General features: G+C 64.1%; 1 protein-coding gene and 1 pseudogene across 1 annotated transcript in view; one reads left to right on the forward strand and one right to left on the reverse strand.

Moving 5' to 3' along the window:
* Positions 1–230: 230 nt before the first annotated feature.
* LOC144257846 (uncharacterized) lies at positions 231–798 on the reverse strand (annotated as a pseudogene).
* A 6,998-nt stretch (positions 799–7,796) lies between these two features.
* IGFBP4 (insulin like growth factor binding protein 4) overlaps positions 7,797–14,794 on the forward strand; it is a 33,168-nt gene continuing 26,170 nt past the window's right edge. The window contains exon 1 of the mRNA XM_077806452.1: positions 7,797–8,142. Within this exon, the coding sequence (XP_077662578.1) occupies positions 7,797–8,142 (346 nt within the window). The remainder of the gene's footprint in view (positions 8,143–14,794) is intronic.

A 14,794-nucleotide genomic window follows, 5' to 3' on the forward strand; every position in this document is an offset into this window, starting at 1 on the left:
GCAGAAGGGACCCAGGCCACGGCGCTGGCCAGTGTCCGGCCCAGCTCCCGCGTTGGCAGGCGCCGCAGCCCTGGCGAGCTCGGAGGCGGGACCTGACGGGGGACATCGCGGCTTGCGGCTGCTCATCGGGGGCGTCTCTCGGGCGTGGGGGCAGCACAACGGCCCCTCTTTGGAAACGTGCCAAGGGGCGACCCAGGCTGGCCTTGGGGCCTGTTCTCCAGCCTGCGCTCTCAGAGCCCCCGGGCCTCCCGGTAGCGCTTCACCAGCTCAGCCAGCTTCTCCAGCGCCCCGGGCAGCCCCGGCCCGCTCTCGGCGCAGCGGCCTGCGCCACTCGCGCCCACGCAGCTTCCTCAAGCCCAGCTCCTCCGCCAGCTCCGCGCAGGACCGGGCACCGGGCAGGTCCTGCTTGTCCGCCAGCAGCACCGGGGCACCCCCTGCAAGTCCTCAGCCTCCAGCAGGGTCCCAGCTCCCACCCGGCCTCCCCCAGCCGCTGCGCGTCGACGCTGCCCGCCGCGAACACCGGCCCGTCCGTGTGGCCGTGGTAGGGTCGCCCGAGGGCCCTGATCCGGGCCTGGCCCCGCACGTCCCACAGGGTGACGGGCACGTCGCGGACGGGCGCCACCGTCTCCACGTGGAAGCCCAGGGTGGGGATGGTGGGGGGCGTCTCGTTCAGCTTCAGCCGGTAGCGCCGGGGAAGGGGGTTTTCCCGGCGTTGTCCAACCCCAGCAGCAGGACCCGAGCCTGCAGCCCGGAGAACCCGCCCAGCGCGGCTCGCAGCCTGCCCAGGAGCAGCCCCATGGCGCTGGCCCAGCTGCTTGCCGGCCCGGCCCGTAGGCCTTTAGTGACAGCGGCCTGGCCTCCCATTGGCCGGCGGGCCGGCGGGGGGCGTGGCCGGGGGAAGCCCGGGCGGCCCTGCTGGCCGCGGACCAGCTGGCCGCGGCGCGCTCTGACACGGCCGGGGCTAGGGGAGCGCGGCAGCCAATCAGAGCGCGACCCAGGGGGGCCCCCCGGGGGAATCCCCCGGCACGTCAAAATGATCCTCTCCTGGCGCTCCCCCGTGGGCACCGCCGCCTTCCGGCTGGGGACTGGGGGGCTGGTGCTGCCCACGAGGGACGATGCCGGGGGCTCTCCTCTGTCCTGCCCCTTATGCCCGGGGCTCTCACCCTGTTTCTTTCTGAGCGCCCCCCCCCCAATGCTATAAAAATTCCAGGACCCAGTGGAGGGGCCCTCCGGGATCCAGGCTTCAGCTGCGGGGATGGGGAGGGAGGGCTTGGGGCTCTGGGCTTAAGCCGAGGGAGGGGGGAACTCAGGACTTCTGCCCTGCAGGGCACTGGGGCTCGAGGCTCGCGGGGGCCGTAGGCTAGTTTGACTTCTCTATTTGGGGGGCAGGTCCAGCCAAGCCAACAGGGCTGTGCATGTGGGGGGGGGGAGGAATTCGTGCCCACAGGGGTGCCATTTCAGATTTTTGGGAGGGGGGGCAACTTTGACCCTGATTGCAGGGGCTACTTAAGTAACTGAAAACTCTAGGGATTTTTTTTTAAGATAACAGCTTAGAAAATCTCTGGCGGGAGCACCGTATCTAATTCCTATATCAAAATAAAAAGAAATTAAATAAAGTTTAGACCCACTCAGCTCTAACACTGACATGTTCTGACCTCTTGTGGCAAGTCACTCAGGGGACACTGGCTAGGTTTAAAATGGTAATGTCCGTTCTTACTCAGGTACCTTAGTAAGGTCAGAAGGGAGCATCCTGATCATCTCCTCTGAGCTCCTGCACCTGGCCGGCCACAGAACCTCCCTCACCCACTCCTGTGATAGACCCTAACCCCTGGCTGAGTTACTGAACTCCTCCGATCACGGTTTAAAGACTTCAAGTTGCAGAGAAGCCACTATTTTCGCTAGTTTAAACCTGAAAGCGACCCCTGCCCCAGCTGCAGAGGAAGGTGAAAACACCCCAAGGTCTCTACCAATCTGACCCAAGGGAAAATTCCTTCCCACCCCCAAGTATGGTGATCGGTTAGACCCCAAGCATGTGGATAAGACCACCAGGCAGATCCCTAGGAAAGAATTCTCTGAAGTAACTCAGAGTCGTCCCCATCTAGTGTCCCGTCTCCAGCCACTGGGGATTTTTGCTATAAAGAAAAACCAAGTTCCCCTCAGCTCTAAATCGAGTCTGAGCTCGGGGCAGAGGCTGGGCCAGGACTGACTTCGCTCCTGGCCGATACAGGGCGAGAGGTTCCATGGGAGAGCAGAGGGGTGATGCCTGGCCCAGGGTTCCCCTCCCCACTCCCTCTGGAAGCAGTGCCCCCGGGCACAGCACCGGGGATTAGCCCAGCAGCTCCTGTTTACTCCGGTGGGATGAAGCTTCGGGGCAGCCTGCGCCGCCAGCACTCACCCAGCCCACGGGCAGCCGGGGGGGCCGTTCAGCGCCGCCTGCCACCCTGAGACACCGGGCAGCAGCTCAGGCCTGCTCCAACTCTGCTGAAGCCAACAGAGCTCAGGGAGGGCAGCTGCCCCCCCACCCACTCAAATTGCTGGGGAAGTTTAGAGTAATGGAGCAGGCTGGCCCGAGGACTGGGGGCTGCCCAGGACGCTGGGGCGAGGCACCCATGGGAGGCCCAGATGGCTAGGGAGCCCCTACCTTCCCCACCCCCTGAGAGCACCACCCCGAGCGCCCCGCAGTCCCGTTAGCTCGCAGGGGGTGAGGGGAGCCCTGATCTCTCCAGCTGCCACCCCAATTTCCAGCCGCACCTCACAGGTTCTACGGATGAGTATCCAGGAGGCCCAGGCCCCTCACCTTGGCGTCGGGCCCACCTTCCATCCCCCAGTTCCCAGGCCTCCCCCCACAAGCAGGGGGAGCGCGAGGGAACAGCGAGGCGAGCTGCCCCCCGGGGCCCGACGGCAGACAGGCCCCACCTCTGGGCTCAGAGGGGACCGTCCGTGTCCAGCAGCCCAGGCCCCGCCGCCTGCCCAGCCCAGCCTGGCGCAAACGACCCGGGTGTGGCCTCCTGAGCAGCCCAGGGAGCTTTCTTTATCCCTGCCCAGCTGACTGGCTGCCGCGCCCCCCTGGCCCCGGCCGTGCCAGAGCGCGCCCGGGCCAGCGGGTCCGCGGCCAGCAGGGCCGCCCGGGCTTCCCCCGGCCACGCCCCGCGCCGGCCGCCGGCCAATGGGAGGCCAGGCCGCTGTCAGTAAAGGCCCACGGGCCGGGCAGGCAGCGTGAGGGCCGCGGGGCCAGCGCCATGGGGCTGCTCCTGGGCAGGCTGCGGGCCCTTGGGGACCCCGAGCAGCTGATCTTCCATCCTCCCCAGGCGCCCGCAGACCCTGTGCTGCAGCCGGCCCATCCGCCGCTCTACGCCCGCAGCGGCCTTGGTGTCGCCCCAAGGAGCCGCGAGCGACTCGCCCACAGGGAGGCCCAGGCGGAGACCCGCGCCGAGCCCCGTGGGAGCTGCTGGGCTTCCTCTCTTTCTCCCGGGGCCGCCGCGGCTGGGTAAGGACCATTACCCGCGTTGGCCAGCCAAGGGCGCCTGGTGCGTCTTGTTCGCCGCGGCAGGAGTGTGGGTGGCCTGGGCGAGCTCCACACTGGGGCGCTGCCCCCTCCGTCCCTCCTGCAGCGTCTGCGGGGGCCGGGGCTGGGCTCAGCTGGGGCAGCGCCCGTGGGCCCCGGTGCGTGGCGCCGCTGGGTCCCCGTGAGCTCGGCTCTGCTAAGCTCCCAGGCCCGGGACATTCAGGGCTTGCCGCAGCCGTGAGAGGTTCGTAGGGAGCCTGGGGCGGAAGGTGCGAGGGAAACAGGGGGGGCCAAAACCTCTGGTGGGGGAGCTCCGCGAGCTCAGTGCAGCGGATTCCCTCGGGTGAAGCGAAGCCCCGGGGGACGTGGCCCGGGGTGTCGCCAGGAGTTATTTTAGGGCCGGGGCAGGGGCTGGGATATTTCCTTGGAAGCGCCCCTGCTCTTGGATCCTTTTCTCAGCCCTCGTGGGGAGTCGGTGCCCAGCTGTTCAATGGTTGTGGGGCGGGCGGGGGCAGCGCGCACTCGTGGCTATCGGATCAGCCTGTCCTTGCAATGCCACTTGATCGCCAGCAGGGGTTATTGTGCCCTCGCTCTGTGCCTCGGTTTCCCCAGTTGGCTGGGACAGTCTGTAGCAACCTGCTGGGGATCACAGAGTGTTTGCAAAGGGCGTTGGGTCCCTGCGCACAGATCCAGCGAGCGTGGGGACTGTCTGAACGGGGCAGCGAGGCACAAAGCCATAGAGATGCTGGAATAAAGGATCCTCAGGAGCCCTGAACCTCTGAGCTAAGAGGGACCCGCGTCTCCACCTCCAAATCCTGCCAGTTTCCGCGAGAGTTTCTTCAATAGCCACTAGGTGCCAGCAGCTTTCAATTTATCGTCCTGCCTCCCTGCTTGTCCTGGCCAGATCCTGCCCGTAGCATGGAGGGGTGCGGGGCGCGGGGCCGTAGTGGAGATCCAGCCCCATAGCGCAGAGCTGTGGGGCGCGGGGCCCTCTTGCAGATCCGGCCGGGGGCACAGATCCGGTGCTGTCGCTCCCGGCAGGGAGAGGAGCACAAGCCCTGTCCTGCAGAGGAGCTGCCCAGATCGCCTGGATTCGCCCCTGGGCTAGCCCTGGCCCTTGGCTTCCAGCTGAGTGTTCATTTGTTCCGTTTCGCAGGCCCGGGCCGGGAGCGATGGCGCTGGGCCGGGCTCCTGGGAGAGAGGCGCTGCCCAGTGGCCCGTTTCTCCAGTGCTGAGATGGGAGACGTTCCCCGGCGCTGCAGGGCCTGGGGTGGAGGTTCCCGGGCGTGTTGCCGAGTCAGCGCTGAGCCCCAGGCTCTCTGTGGGTCAGGCCCTTCCCCCGCACGGAGGAGGGAGGGTCCCTGCTGGCAGACTCTGTGCCAGGCCGGCGGGCAGTGGGGGCCCTGTGCTGCTGGCTGGGCGTCGGTTGGCAGAGCCGTAGAGCGCTGGGCAGACCGACCTTTGGGGAGGTTGGCAGAGGGAGGCTGTTAGTTCCCCTGTCCAGGCCAAACCCCGATGTGGGCAGCTCCCTTCCCCCGGCGTGGTCACTGCAGGGTGGGATTCTCCTTCACTTCCTGTCCCAAACGGCTGCGGGGGGGGGGGGAAAGTCCCTGCGATCTCAGACGTGCCCCTAGCTTCCCTCAGCAAGCACCTCAAAGCCCCTGTAGCCGGCGCTGATCCGGGAGAGGGACACAGAACCAGGCCCCTGGTGTGTCCTGGGCTGGGCTCCGGGGGCTTTTGTCAGCTTGGTCTCCGCCTCCGGCCTGCTGGGCACCCAGGAATGCAGGGAACCCTCTGCCTGGCAGGTGCCCAGTGCCCTGCGGCACGACGGACCCGGGCAGCTCCCTGGGCTGCTCAGGAGGCGACACCCGGGTCGTTTGCGCCAGGCTGGGCTGGGCAGGCAGCGGGGCCTGGGTTGCTGGACATGGACGGTCCCCTCTGAGCCCAGAGGTGGGGCCTGTCTGCCGTCGGGCCCCGGGGAGCAGCTCGCCTCGCTGTTCCCTCGCGCTCCCCCTGCTTGTGGGGGGAGGCCTGGGAACTGGGGAATGGAAGATGGGCCTGACGCCAAGGTGAGGGGCCTGGGCCTCCTGAATACTCATCCGTAGAACCTGTGAGGTGCGGCTGGAAATTGGGGTGGCAGCTGGAGAGATCAGGGCTCCCCTCACCCCCTGCGAGCTAACGGGACTGCGGGGCGCTCGGGGTGGTGCTCTCAGGGGGTGGGGAAGGTAGGGGCTCCCTAGCCATCTGTGCCTCCCATGGGTAGCCTGGGCAGCCCCCAGTCCTCGGGCCAGCCTGCTCCATTACTCTAAACTTCCCGCAGCAATTCGATTGGGAAGTGGGGGGGGGGGGCAGCTGCCCTCCCTGAGCTCTGTTGGCTTCAGCAGAGTTGGAGCAGGCCTGAGCTGCTGCCCGGTGTCTCAGGGTGGCAGGCGGCGCTGAACGGCCCCCCCGGCTGCCGTGGGCTGGGTGAGTGCTGGCGGCGCAGGCTGCCCCGAAGCTTCATCCCACCGGAATAAACAGGAGCTGCTGGGCTACTCCCCGGTGCTGTGCCCGGGGGCACTGCTTCCAGAGGGAGTGGGGAGGGGAACCCTGGGCCAGGCATCACCCCTCTGCTCTCCCATGGAACCTCTCGCCCTGTATCGGCCAAGAGCGAAGTCAGTCCTGGCCCAGCCTCTTCCCCGAGCTCAGACTCGATTTAGAGCTGAGGGGAACTTGGTTCTTCTTTATCCCGGCCCATCTGCTGGGTAGGAGCAGATGTCGGTGGCCTGCGACCTGGGGTTTGTTGGAGGAGAAATCAGTGATGCAGAGGCTGGGATATGCTTAGTGTCACTGGTTTTGTTTACACAAATGCACCCATCCCTGAACAGAGGTGGTCACAAACAGCATGCAGAGAAATCCCATCCCCCAGGAATCTCAGCCAGTGTCTGATTCCCAAGGAGCAACTCTGCCTCCAGCATTGTCTGTTATTAGCGAGATGAAGGCAAAGGGCAAACTCTCCTGCAGCTCACCACAGCTCCCCCACCCCCAAAAACCTACAAGAACCAAATGACACTAATAACAACACTGCATTTCTTCAATGGCTAACAACTTGCTCGCACAGCAAGAAAAAGAACTTGTAAGACAATGTGTAATGGCGCCATCTGGTGACCCCTGCCACAACGATGTATATTTATCCTGGGCTGGGTTATGAGAGCTAGTCTCCAGCCTGAGCACCTGGATTTGAAGCCCCTGCCCGGGAGTGAACCGTGGCTCCGTGGCCAGGGGCACAGCGCACCCTCAAGCAGAGAGCTCACATGCCTGGGGGCACAGCAGGCAGAGACTCGCCTCTGGGGCCTGGAGATCAGGTCCCCACTCTGGTCACAGGCAAAGTGACATTGGCAGAGCTCAGTGTTTTGTTGAGTCACCTCAGACTCTTTGCAAAACACCTCCTGATTCCTGACTCCGCTCAAAAGATTCCTGGGACTTGACTGGCGGGGGCAGGGGGAGGCTGTCAGTCAGGATTGAGGGGCACTAGCTAGCCCGGGGCTGTGGGTCGGGAGTGAGGGGCACCAGCAGAGACGGGGGGCAGGGAGCCCAGGGCTGGGCTAGGCGGGGGCTGCGGGTCGGGAGTGAGGGGCACCAGCAGAGACGGGGGGCAGGGAGCCCAGGGCTGAGATAGCAGGGGGCTGCGGGTCGGGAGTGAGGGGCACCGGCACAGCTGGGGGGCAGGGAGCCCAGGGCTGGGCTAGCAGGGGGCTGCGGGTCGGGAGTGAGGGGCACCGGCACAGCTGGGGGGCAGGGAGCCCAGGGCTGGGCTAGCAGGGGGCTGCGGGTCGGGAGTGTGGGGCCCCGGAGAGCTGGGGGCCAGCCCAGGGTGGCGATCAGAGCTGCAGCTGCTCTCTGGAGCCTGGGCCCCTCCTAGCCCCACCCCATGGGCTCAGAGCAGCCCCTTGCCGCTGCCTCTGGGCTGCTCCCAGCCCTGCCCGTTCTCCGCCCCGGGCACTGGGCTGGCCCCGCGGGGAGGGACCGGGCTGTGACAGCTCCGGCAGGCGGGGAGCCGGGGGCGTGGCCAGGGGCCGGTATAAAGTCAGGGACTCTCGGCTCCCCCAGGCAGTGCGGAGTCTGGATGGCTACTGGCCGGACTGAGAGCAGGCTGTGAAGCCCTCTCCTCTCTGCGCGTCTGGGGGGGGGCTGCCTGGCACCCCGGCTGGGACCCTGCTGCCTTCCTTGGCCTGCGCGCTCCTTCTGCCCCCTGCCCGCGGCTGGCCGGTCCGTTATTCGCCATAGCGCCCGGTCCGTACGCCCGCCCGCCATGCCCTCGGGAGGCCTCTCCGCTGTGCTGCTGCTGGCCACCATGGGCCTGTGTGTCAGCGACGAAGCCATCCACTGCCCGCCCTGCTCGGAGGAGAAGCTGACCCGCTGCAAGGCGCCCATGGGCTGCGAGGAGCTGGTGCGGGAGCCGGGCTGCGGGTGCTGCGCCACTTGCGCCCTGAGCAAAGGGACGCCCTGTGGGGTTTACACTGCCCGCTGCGGCTCGGGGCTGCGCTGCTACCCGCCCCGCGGGGTGGAGAAACCCCTGCACACGCTGATGCACGGGCAGGGGGTCTGCACGGAACTCTCCGAGATCGAGTCCCTGCAGGAGAGCCTCCAGCCGGCAGGTAAGGGGGCTGGGCGTGCGGGGGGGGCATGCATGGGAAGGGAGCCCCCGACCCCCCCCTCAGGTCAGAGCCCCACAGGCTGGCGCGGAGGGGGTGAGCCATGGGCTGGCATAAAGGGGCAGGTATGTGTGGGAGGGGAGGGGTTGGATGGTCTGTCCCTGGACACTCAGCTGCCCAGGGGCACTGCAGGGAGGTGAGCCGTACCCACGGCTGGACCTTTAACACCCACGGGCGCAGAAGTGCCCTCCCCAACTGGCCAGCAACGGGGGCTTGGCAGCTGGGAGGCCCCTGTGGGAAGATGCTAATGGCCAGACTCCGCTGAGAGACCGAGCCGGATCGTTTGGGCGGGAAGGGGTTAATGCCAGTGGCCGGTGCTCGGGAGGGGGCAGTTCTCCGGGTACGAGGGGCAGAAAGGGGGCACTCAGAGGAGCCCGGCTGGCTGCAGTAGAGGAGCCGGCTGACCCTCTGTGCCATCCGGGGGGGGGGGGGCAGCCCCGCTGGTGCACTTGTCTGCCAGGGCAGAGCTGGGCTGGTTCTCTGCAACAACTGGCACGAGGATCCCGGCGCCCAGTGTCTAGCTTGCCCACCCCATGCCAGGTGCCTGCGTTTCCCCCAGTGCCAGCCGTGGCGGGTTCCTTGCCAGGTGAGGAAACCCACGGATTTCCTTGCCCATCCTTGCTCTGCCAATGAGGGGCCCCCTCCCCACAGTGCCCAGAGGCCGGCCAAGAGGTGGAGCAAATGAACGGGCCCAGCACTGGCCGAGCACTGTCTGGGCTATGGGCCATGGGGGCTCCAGGCCCCTGGGCCAGCTCTGTGCCTTGATCCAGGGGCACTCCAGGAACAAGACAGCCCCCAGCTGATCCATCACCACAGGGTCAGATTTGCATCCTCTGGCCCCACCCCTAGCCCCTCAGACTCCGCCTCCTCCCCTGGCGGCACACGGAGGGGTAGGAGACGGGGACTGTGTCATGCAGCTGGCTGAGCCCCTGTTCCATGGGGCACCCTGTGTGCATGGGCCTAGGTGGCATCATCGGCCATGCCACATCCCCCTCCCCAGGGCACGGGCTCGGCAGGCTGGCTGGGGGTTACAGAGCAGAGGAGCCCAGTGTCGGGAGGGTGGATGGAGAGTTTGTTCCCCTTGCTCAGAAGGACACGCTCCCTCCTCCGGTTCCCTGGCACCCCCATGCCCTCTGCCGCTCCCCCCCTTCCTCCGCTGGGCCACACAGCAGCCCGGGAGGAAAGAGGCCTCTGGGCACAGGCTGCCCTTTCGAACCAGGGTCTGGCCTTGGCCCTGGGGCTGGGAGTCAGGGAGGGGCTGAGACCTGTTCCCCACCCCAGCCAAGAGCCTGGGAATGAAGGACGGACCCCTCCCAGCTTGGGCTAGGGAGGGCTGCAGGACGCCACCGAGGGCGAGTGGAATAGGAATACCAGGCATCCACCCACACATCTATCTGTCCAGCCACCCGTCCGTCCATCTGTCCAGCCGTCCATCCGTCCGTCCAGCCATCCATCCACCCAGCCATCCGTTCATCCGTCCTCCCTTCGCTCTGCACAGGGAAGGCTGGTGAGACCTGGGGGCTTGGGGCTGAGCTAGAGGCGGGAACGTGGCCCTACTTCTGCGCTTCCTCCCACTGGTTCCAGCTGGTAGCTTCGGCCATGGACACGAACCTGATCCTGGGGGAGGGCTTGGAATCGGCACCTCAATCAGGATCCGGACCATGCAGCTGAGCACCTGCGCTCCAGCCCCGGGCTGGGACCTGGGCCGAGCTCTGGTTGCTTTGCAGGGACCTCTGCCTTTTGGTGGATCCCCCGGCGTTGCTGGGCGAATGGGGAGCTGGGCCACGGGGGACAGGGAACGGCCCTTTCCATTGGCTGGAGCTGGGGGAGGCTGCCTGTCTCCTTCCTCCGCCTGGATCACACTCAGCCTCCTGTGTTCTGCCTGGAGCAGGCATGGGAGGGGCAGGACTCCTGGGGCATCCCTGCCTATGCGGGTTGCCTTGGGCACTGTGCCCGGGCCACCCCGTTGCTGCGTCGGGGAAACACATCCATGCCCTGAACCCGGAGCCAGCTGCTCCACGCTAGCCTGGTGCTGCCCGCGGGTGCTCGCAGCCCCTGAGGCCCTTCCGCCCCGCCAGACTCGAGCTGCTTGTCCAGCCATTACGTCTCTGCACCTCCCTGTCCCCCTCCCCTCGCTCTTCCGCTCCAGTAGACTTGGGCTGGGGACATCGGGGTCCCTCGGGGTGTTGGAGCCGGCTTGCTGCATGGGCACAGTGGTGCCTTTGGGGGGTCCTACTGGAGGATGGGCCGGGAACGATCCCCAGGCCTGACCTTGCCGCATGGGCGTCTGTGCTGGGCCAGACTGCAAAGGCCTTGGGCAGATTTCCCGAAGGGACCCACGGGAGCTCAGCGGGTGCCCAGTTCCCATTGCTCCGAGGCACCAAACCCTCTTACGCATCTTTGGAAAATCCCTCCCTTGACGTTTGTCCCGCTGGTGAACTGGAACCCAACGCCAGCTCTTTCCCGCGACGCTGGCCTGCCTTTCCCAGCCCCCCGTTCCCACTCTGATGCCATGGGGATGGGCACTCATCTAAGGCAGATCCACATCCCTTTTGCCAAATCACCTCCCTGCTCAGCGAGCCTCTGCCCTGCCTGGTTGCTGCAGCATGGGAGTCAGGTGCAGGGACGCGGGCATGGTGATATGGTGGCTGCCTGCTGCTTTTGGCTCTGCCCTGCACAATGCAGAATTTCCCCCGGAGTCTTTAGGAAACAGACTTGCACTGTCCCGCCCCCGTCTCCTCCAGCATCGCAAGCTCTGGCTGGGGGGAGAGGCCCGGGCCGCGGGAACCTGGGATCTTCAGCCAGATGTTTCACTCAGAGCTTTGCGGGTACCCGGATGAGTATGAGGCATGGAGAGCAGGCATATTATTCCTTGGGGTGTGTGGGGGGGAGCGTGGTAAAGCCGGACCCGCCCAGGCTCAGGGTGGCCCCATCAGCACAGTACAGGTCACTGGACAGTTGGGATCCTTCCGCCGGCCTCCATTAATCCCAACCTTCTCCCCTGTCATATTGTGTTTGCTGCCAGCTTCCCTCCTCTCTCCCAGTGAGTTTACATCCTCTTGTAGGCATCCCCGAGGCAGCCTGAGCCATTGGTAGGTGGCCACCTAGCCAGTCATGACTGGCCTGGCAGGCTTTTCTAGTGCCTTGCTGGTCACCGCTCAGAAGTCATTCGCTGTTTTTTTGCTGTGGCCATGTGTGGCCATGCGTGCAGCGATCTTAACTACTGGCCGTGCCCGTCACGGCTGGGAGTGCGCTGTGGCCACCTGGCTGGCACCCGGGTCCCGCGCTGCATGCATGCGGTGTGTGTGCCAGGACAGATGCCAGCCAATGGGGAAGCGGTGCCCTCATCCCACCTCCGAATTCCTCCACATCCCGTGTAACTTTCCGAATGCTGAGACCCTTCCTGGACCCGCCCTCAGACTGGCCCCACCTCCCCTGGCGTCCAGACCCACCCACAGACTGGCCTCGCCTCTCCTGGAATCTGGATCTGCCCACAGAATGGCTGGTATTTGTGTGCCTCAGAGGTGGCAGCCCTGCCCGTTGGGTAGAGCCCAGGGCTGGGGGGTAGTAGAGTGGCTCTTAGGTTCTGTTACTGACTCGGATGAACTATGGCAAGTTTCTGAATCTCCCCGTGCCCCAGCTCCCAACCTGTGAAATGGGCATAGCAGGCTGGCTAGACTGGGCTTCTGTCACCAGTGTCCTCTACTGGATAGAATAAGAACTGCTCTCCTGTGTGTCACATGCCCAGTACTGACAGCAAGCGTGGTTGTTATTCATTCTCCGTATTAGCGTCGTGCCTATGAGCCCTAGTCACGGACCACGACCCTTTGTGCCAGGTGCTGTACAAACACAGACCAAAGAGCTGACAAGCTCCGGAAAGAGAAACCAGCTGGCTACAGCCAGACAAATGTGGGAGTCCCGGGGAGTGAGCCAATGCTTTGTGAATAGATGACCCAGATGCAGGGTGGGCATCGGGGCTGTACATGCAGCAGGAACAATGGGGTGGCCGGAAGGAAGTTTGTTATGTGGCAGGGAGCCGGTGCTGTTGGAGCCGGACGAGATGAGTATACGTTACTCCCCCGTGCATCATTGCCAGGGGGGTCTCTGGTAATTCGATGATGAGTGACGTTCCCTGCCTGTGCCGGGGACCCCTAGACTTTCCGTGAGAACCGAGCATCCTAAGCCCCTCTGAAAACGCAAGCCGTAATCAATAGCCAGTGCCCAGGTGTGGGCAGGTGTCGGCACCATCTGGCTGAGATCCCAGGGCCAGGGAAAAAGACCCAGGTTGGTGGTGCAGGCTGGGGGGGGACGAGGGGGGCACAGGTTCAGCGGCACCTGCCCCAGCTGGTGGCACCCCGGAAGGGAGATAGCAGGTGGACTGGGTGGGTTTCAGGGCTTGTCTACACAGAGAAATTGACGGCTGTGGCTAGGGAGGTCTAAGAATGACTCTGCCCTAGTGCTGCCCAGCCCTGCAGAGCATTCCTGGAGACCCGCTGATTGCGTCCTCTGGGCAGACGTGACTGGGGAGAAGTTAATGTGTAGCTAGGACAGTAAACATGGGTCCCCAGTACCAGGAATTGCGCATCCCAGGAAATCCACGGGTGGGGGCGGGGGTTCTTTTTGGATTGCTCTTGAAATTGTGGCCCAGGCCTGGCAATCTTTGTCCTTGACCACGGGGCATGTGGTGTGATGGGCCGGCGCCCGCTGGAGCTGCATACCAAGGAGGTTCGCTAGGAAGCCAGGGGAGCAGGTGGCTCGTGCCCTGATACGGAAAGGGGGCACTGCTTTTCTGAGTCTGGGATGGGAAACCTGGCTGTCTGCCCAGGGCTTGAAAGATCGCTGCGTCTGGAGCTCACCAGTGGGGCTGAAGGAAGCCCCACCCCTGCCCCCATGGACGCATCACCCCAGCTGTTAATGGAGCGGTGTTGATGGAGGCGGCTCTTGCAGCTGGGCGGCTGAGCGCCAGCTGATGGGCAAGGAAAGAAATGCAGTGGGGGGCACGTGACCCTTTTGACCCACGCTTCCCTCCCCCTCGGCTCCCAACTCCCCTGAGCTTTGCTGCACTTCAGGATCCGGGCCCCCCAAGTTGGAGGTTCAGGCCCGGTAAAGGGAAGCCAAACGCAGCTCCCCAAGGGGGTGGTTCATCTCCCTGGGGGAATTGCTCAGCTGAGCCTTGGAAGGGGGAGAAAAGCCAATGGGACGGGGGGGCCTGCGGACTCGGACCCACCATCCACTGCCCAGGGATGCGCAATGTACCTGCGAGCTGATTGTTAACCGTTCCAACCCCAGAATCTGCCAGCCAAGCAGCCGCTCGGGAAGCCATGTGCCCGGTGTAGCGTGTGCAATGGCTGTCTCCAAAGGGTTAATGGCGCCCTACCTGCCTCTTCTCTTGCATGTTGCTACGGGCCAGCGAAGTCACCTACGCCTGCTTTGACCGGTACTTCCACTTGGGCTGCCCCAGGGGGAGCTCACTGGCTCCCCTGCAGCACCCCTACACTGCCTCTGGAAGGCTCCAGGCCCCACAGGGGTCAGCGAGGCAGGAGGGTGCTGTGGACGGGTGCCACGTGACGAGGCCGTGTGTGGGGCTGGGCCTGGTCCTCCTACTCGCTGGGCTGTGTTTGCGGACAAGATTGGTGGCTGATAACAAGGTGGCTCCCAGCAGAACAAATACAGAGAGGTAGCCAGGTGGGTGTGGGCCTGCCCGGCAGAGCCCTGTGAATGCGGGATGGGCTGGGAGAATGTATGCCCACCCACCTGGACCCTGATGGATGCCTGGCTGGAACTGGGACAAAGAGGAAGGGAAACCAAGAGGAATCAGCTGGCTGCAACGTTCCGTGTCCTTGGGAACCCCACAAGTTCACTGTTTCATCCCATGAAAACAACATTGCAAACTCTTCTGAGGAGGAGCGGAACTGGATTAAGAGAGGCACAACAGGACTATGGGCCCTGGCTTCTTGACTTAAATCATGAGATTGGAACATCAGCTTTTAAAAAGCAAACAAAAAACAAATGCTCCTGGCTCTCATGGATGGAAAAAAAGCTTGAAAATATGACCACAGCATAACTGGTGTCTGCCTGAGTTTGCAGAGAACCTGGAACAAGAGCTCAAAGGAGTGTGATCACATTCATCTTAACTCAGAAACCTGTTGCCTCTCCAGAGAGGAGCAGGGTGACAACTTGGGGCAGGGAACATCGCCTGGGGTGGGCCCGCGGGATGTGTGTTTAGGGTCCTGAATTGCCTTAATTTGGTGATGGACAGGATCCCTATCTGTGCTGGAGGCACTGGGGAAAAAAATCCAGCCAGGTTTGGATTTGAAAAGATGCACCAGGCAGCTAAAATCTCCAGATTTGGCTTCTTTCAACCAACAGCCAGGGCTTCTCCAAAAGCGGTCCCTGGCTTGGTTCGCTCAGCTGCCGGCATGAGAATGAATTAAACCCAGCTGCGAGGCCATTGCACCCCAGGGACTCCTGGGCCATACTCAGGAAGTGCAGGTAGTTAACCTTATTTCTGCTGCCACCCACAATTACCAGGCAGGCTCCAGAAATCATGAAATTTAAACATAAAAGAACCCGACATTTATTTATTTATTTGCTG

Source organism: Eretmochelys imbricata, chromosome 27 (assembly GCF_965152235.1).
Source record: "Eretmochelys imbricata isolate rEreImb1 chromosome 27, rEreImb1.hap1, whole genome shotgun sequence".
Lineage (NCBI taxonomy): Eukaryota > Metazoa > Chordata > Testudines > Cheloniidae > Eretmochelys > Eretmochelys imbricata.